The 6,000-nt window shown below is 45.5% G+C and overlaps 1 protein-coding gene across 1 annotated transcript in view; it reads left to right on the top strand.

Moving 5' to 3' along the window:
* Positions 1-248: 248 nt before the first annotated feature.
* Positions 249-6,000, top strand: part of Snx6 (sorting nexin 6) — a 41,565-nt gene continuing 35,813 nt past the window's right edge. Inside the window, exons 1-2 of the mRNA XM_004867574.4 lie at positions 249-314; positions 466-513. Of these exons, the coding sequence (XP_004867631.1) occupies positions 309-314; positions 466-513 (54 nt within the window). The 5' untranslated portion in view covers positions 249-308. The remainder of the gene's footprint in view (positions 315-465; positions 514-6,000) is intronic.

Raw genomic sequence — 6,000 nt, 5'->3', positions numbered from 1 at the left:
ATTGTGATTAATTATCGTGTGTCTCAATGCAAAGACTAGATTATTTACTGTGTTTCTCCAGGGTGCCAGAAAGGTTTCTTTCTGGAGCCTTCAAGGCAAAGGAATTGGGAGGCAACCTGGGCAGTAGCAGGCCAGCCTCGAGCTGCCACTAGCCCCGTGGGAGAGCCCACCGTCCTTCCTACCTCCTTGACCCCGCCCCCCCGCGCCGGGGCGGAGCCATCAGAGACCCCGCCCCGCCGGCCCAGCCCCTCCCGCTGCTTTGGCCGCCGCGCGTGCGCGCCTGCGTTGGCCCAAGACGTGGAGCAGCCATGATGGTGGGTGTTCTCAGCAGCGCCGAGCCCAGGGCGCGCAGCGGGGGTGGCGGGCGCAGGGCGGACGCGGGGACCGCGCGGCCGGGCACTAATGTCTCCCTTTGTATCTCCTCTATTCCATCCTCTCCCCCGGCGCGCTCCGCCCGCCCATCAGGAAGGCCTGGACGATGGCCCCGACTTCCTCTCGGAGGAAGACCGAGGAGTAAGTTCTGTCTCCTCTCTTGCGGGACCCTCCCTTCCCTGTGTCACCGGCCCCGGGTGTGGTATGAGGAGGGGGCTCCAGCCGCGCGCACTCTTTCCTGGTCGTCCTTCTTTGGTTTCTTCGCTGCATCGGCCCCGCCCTCCTGCAGCGCTTCCTCCCAAGGGGCAGCTCCGCTCTCGGTTTCCCGCGGCCACTCTTGTCCCCAGCTCCGCATGAGATCCTCCGGTGACCTTCTTTCTCCGGGGTTGGGTGCAGGTGGAGAGGTGGCGGTGGAGGCCGGAGCTGGAGCGCTCCCTCTTGCCACTTTGGGCCGAGAAAACCCATCCTCAGTCGGCACCCTCGGTTTTTGCCCTCTGGAACCCGCTCCTCCCACCCTTCTCTCTCTCTGTCTCTCTCTCTCTCTCTCCTCTCTCTCTCTCTCGCATATAGCACGGGCTGCTGCTGCTTTTTTTTTTTTTTTGAGACAAGGTCTCACTGTAGTTCAGGCTGTCCTTGAACTCACTGTGTTGCCCAGGCTGCCCTCCAACTCGAGGGACTCAGCTTCCTGCCTCAGCCTCCCAAAGTGCTGGGATTACAGGCGTTCGCCACCACTTCCGGCAGGCTTATTCTTTTTTTTCTTTTCCTGGTACCAGCGATCGAACTCAGGACCTTGGGCTTTCGAGGCAGACGAGGTGCCATTGAGTTAAATCCCAGGCTCCGGCCTTATTCTTAGTTAACCCTTTTGCAAGGATTTTTAGTCACCCGTCTTAACTGTTCTTCAGTGACCTTTGCCAGATTTTGCAAAATGCTGGTGGACCATGGTGTTTTTACTTTTTTTTTTTTTTCAGACGGGATCTCTACGTAGTTCAGGTTGGTCTTGAACTCACTATGGAGCCCAGACTGGCCTTGAACTCGGCAATTCTGTATCAGCATCCTGAGTTCTGGGATTACAGGCACGTGCCACCATGCCTGGCTACTTTTTCTAACATAAAAAAAAGATCTTTTGCAAGGTTCCCTTGGTGTCCCCCTCCCAGCTTTACTGAATTATGACTGATAGATGATAATTGTACATATTTGAGATACACAGCATGATATTTTGATACATGTATACATTGTGAAATGGTTATCACTATCAAGCTAGTGAACCTAATTTAACCAGTTACCCCTCATCCTTCTGAAACCTCAGTAGAGATCAGGTGTCTATTGTTTTTTCTCTCAGCACTGGGGATGGAACTCAGGACCTTGCATTTTCGAGGCAGGCACAGTGGCACTGACCTAAATCCCTGGCCCCAGGTGTATGTTGTTATACCTACCATACTGTACATTAGGTCTCCCTCTCCAGAACTTGTCTTACAGCAGTCTGTTCCCTTTGAGCAGAGTCTCCCCTTTACCCTCCTCCTGGGCGCCCACTCTTGCCCCCTGGTAACCATCCCATCCTGCCTTAGTGTCTAGAGTCTTCAAGGCTCCAGTTTCTCCCACCTCTCCCCCACCCCGTTGGCCTTGGGCAAGGGTGGTAATGTGTGCGCACAGTGGCTTGTACAAGTGAGCACTTGAAAAATATTGATAGATGATAACTGCCTCTCCCTGGGAGTTTTGTTTCCCATTTTGGTTTTACTGTACCTATCCGTCTTAGATAACTCGAGAGCTGAAACCTGTTAGTGGATTTTGGTGGGTGATTTGTGTGTGTGTGTGGTGCTGGGGATTGAACTCGGGTTGTCACACATGCTAGACAAGTACTCTCCCACTGAGCTACATCCTCAGTCCTAATAAAACTTTTATAGAATATTTTTGCTGTTTGCAGTAAGAGGTGAAGCCATATTAACTGATTACCTTTATCAAGCTTTCAAATAGTAGGAAAGATGCAGAGTGCATCATTACTTTCTGGATAATGCAAAAGTATGGATTTGTAGTTTGTAAAATTTAATTTCCAGTGTGTTATGACAAAATGGGTGTGTGTAAATGTGTATTATGTATTTTCTGGAATAAGGCAGCAGAATTAGGTGAACATTTACAAAGTACATATTGGATTTTAAAGTAAGGAAACCAGCAAGTTTTTTTTAATGAAAAGCAATAGATTATAACAGATTTTTCTAAGATAAAGAATATAGTTTTATTTAAATAACAACTTTCTGTCTTTTGTTGTCTGCCAGGAAAAACAAACAGGATTGGATTTCTGGTTAAATCTAATGTACAGTAAAAGTACTAATTTTTTGAGTATTTACATTGATGATGTGAAAATTAGAATATTTTATAGTGAACAATGTGTGTGGGGGGGGTATTGGGGATTGAACCCAAGGCCTCTATACTGAACTACTTCCCTAGCCTTTTTTTTTTTTGGTTCTGGGGATTGAACTCTGGACCTTGCACCTTGCACTGAGCCTTTTTCTTTTTAGGCAAGATCTCAGAGTCACTAACTTGCCAGGGCTGTGTTTGAACTTTGAGCCTTCTGCCTCAGCTTCGTAGAGTGCTGGGATTATAGATTTACTCCACCACGTCCCACTGAATCTTTCTGTTAATGGTTTTATGCCTCTGTAAGATTTGCTAGAACTGGAAGCACTTAAGTAATGTGTCTAGAAACTTTTTTCACATATTAAAAAATTAAGGAGGAAGACAACATGCCTGACTAGGCAGTTCTTGTAGAATCTTGAAAATGAAAATTACTTTTTCTTTTCTGGTACTGAGGTTGGAACTCCGGACCTTGTGCTTGTGAGGCAGGCGGTGGCACCACTGAGCTAAATCCCCAGCCCAAAGTAACAATTTTAATAAGAAGAAAAAGTAGATTGGGGATATATATATATATATATATATAGTTCAGTTGGTAGAGCACTTGCATAGCATGCACAAGCCCCTGGGTTCAATCCCCACCTCCTAAAATGTCATCATGAATAATGCATACAGTTGGCCTTGGTGGTGCATGCCTGTAATCCAGCACGTGGGAGTCTGAGGCTGGAGGATCTAGAGCTGGAGGCCAGCTTTGGTGGGATAGTGAGACCATGCCTCAAAAAAAAAAAAAAAAAATTGCATGTGTACATTGCTTCCTCATTTTTCTCTTATGGAATGGGGTGGATCAATAATTATGGCTGGGCATTATTGAGCACTATGTAAGCATTGTTTCACTGATATCCTCTTTTATTCCTTGAAGCCTTGGTGTCCTTTGTAGATGAGAAATTTGAATCTCTGAGAAACTGTTAGTGCTCGGAGGTTACACAAAAGTGAGGGAGAACTGGATTTGGGATTTTTTTCTTTGTTTTTTGAGACAGGGTCTTGCTGCTATACACTTTAGGCTGTCTTTGTTTTTGTTTTTGTTTTTGGTATGGGGATCAAACTTGGGACCTTGCCCTTTGGAGGCAGGTGTAGAACCGCTGCACTAAATCCCAGACCCTATCTTTGAACTCACTATGTACCCCAGGGTGGCCTTGAACTCAAGGCAATCCTCCCTCAGCCCCCAGAGTGCTTGGATTATAAACATGTGCCTACCATGGCTGGTCTTGGAGAGCTGGATTTTAAATTTTGTTTCTGACATCAGCTAGGACAGGCATTTCTCCAAGAGGCCTTGAGATTCTTGCATCAGAATCACTTCACGTGTTTGAAAAGCAAAATGATCTGTCCTTACTAAATCAGAGTCTCTTGGGGTGGGGAGGACAGATAACTGCTTTTTAAATTAGCACCCAAGAAAGCTGGGCGTGGTGGCACACTCCCACAATCTTAACATCCTCAGGCTGAGGTGGGAGGGTCACTTATAAATTGGAGGACGCTTGGGCTACATAGGGTTACCCTGTTTGAAAAAAAAACAAAAAAGAAAAAAAAAGCACCCAAGACATTTCTGTTTGGCACTGAAGTTTGATTACTGTTGCACAAAGTATTTTGCTGTTTCCTCATTTCAGGAACAAGAATATCTGGCTTGTTTAAATTTTCTTAGATTGTGTTTTTCCTGTTAGAAATGGATTGCCATGATGAGAACTTTTAAGATACTGCAGTTTTTTTTCAGCCTTTAAGAAAAGGAGTCTTGACAAAGAAAATTATAAAAGTGCATAGTTGATGGGAGTTGGAAAGGAGAAGCACAGTTTAAAAATTAACACAAGTGTACAAAGCAGAAGGCAAAGTTAAAGTCAGTGTTTTAAAATAAATCTCCTCGCCAGCCAAGTTTTCATGATATTCTGATCAAAACAGAACCTTACAATGTTAAGAAAATACTGTTTTATGAGAAACTAAAAGGCAGGTTTTAAGAATACATCTAGAAAATTACTGACCACGTTTTATTTCAGCCACACCTCTGCATAGTAAGGCTCACCCACCCCAAGGAAGGGCAGTAACATATTATTTAGTAAACAAGTGACCCCTTTGAACTGGATAGGTTTTGGTCTGATGTGCCCTAGCAGTGCATGCTGAAGGATAATTCTTAACATTTGATTTCAATTCTAAATAATATGTTTGTTTTGGAAAATTAACTTAGGTGGAGTAGCTACATCCTCTGCATTCCTAGCCAGGCTCCTCCCTTGGTGTTCTTTATCTTCATTAATGGCATCATTTCCCAGTTGTGCAAGAAACCTCTGATTCAGACATTGCCTTCATCCTCACATCAGAAAAGTCACTGACTTTTCACCTTGGTAGTGTTTACCCCATCCTCCTTTTCTGTGGCCCCAGGTAAAGTCTTTGCCACTTGGCTGGATTGTAGCAGTACCCATCAGTAGGCTATCTTTAGTCTTTCTGCTTTCTAATCCAGCCTTCGCTGTTACAGTTACATAACTGAAATGATTAAGTCATTTCACTAGTCAGACGTACTTCCTTAGTCTCTTCCCTCCTTACTCTCCACCCCCTCCCCACCTGGGATTGAACTCAGTACCTAGTGCTTGCCAGGCAGTGGGGCACCACTGAGGTATATCCTCGCCCTAGACTTTGCTCTTTTTTTTTGGTACTGGGGATTGAACTTGGATCCTTGTGCTTGCGCAGCAGGCGGCAAAACCACTGAACTAAATCTCTGGCCTGACCTTACTCTTTTTGAAGTAAGGTCCAAACTCCTTAGGCTGGCATTTATCACTGTTCATAACCCTGAGTGGCTTTTTTGTTTGTTTGTTTGTTTGTTTCTGGTATTTGGATTGAATTTAGAGCCTTTGGAGTGAGCTACATCCCCAATCCTTTTTTTATTTTTGAGATGGAGTCCGGGAAGTTGTCTGTGCTGGAATTGAATTTGCTATCCTGCCTCAATCTCCCAGATTGGGATTACAGGCATGCTGCTCTGGCTGGGTTTTGGTTCTTGTTTTGTTTTAAGACAGGGTCTCACTGTATATTCTAGGCTTGCTTTGAACTCACAGGAATCCTCCTGCCTCAGTCAGGATCATAGACTGCACCACCACACCCTGCTGGCTGGTTTTAATATGCCATCCCCACCCCTTAGTCTGCTTATCATTGCCCTAGCACCTCTGCTTGAATGGCTGCTTTATGCATGCATGTCAGTGTTGTGAAATATTTTTGCCCCTTACCTATCCCTTGGTACGCAGCTTTTTCAAA

This window comes from Heterocephalus glaber, unplaced genomic scaffold, assembly GCF_053883595.1.
Source record: "Heterocephalus glaber isolate CG9 unplaced genomic scaffold, H.glaber_assembly_v1.0 deba00001662, whole genome shotgun sequence".
Classification (NCBI taxonomy): domain Eukaryota; kingdom Metazoa; phylum Chordata; class Mammalia; order Rodentia; family Bathyergidae; genus Heterocephalus; species Heterocephalus glaber.
The sequence above is the reverse complement of the archived record's forward strand: the minus strand, read 5'-3'. Positions and strand labels throughout refer to the sequence as shown.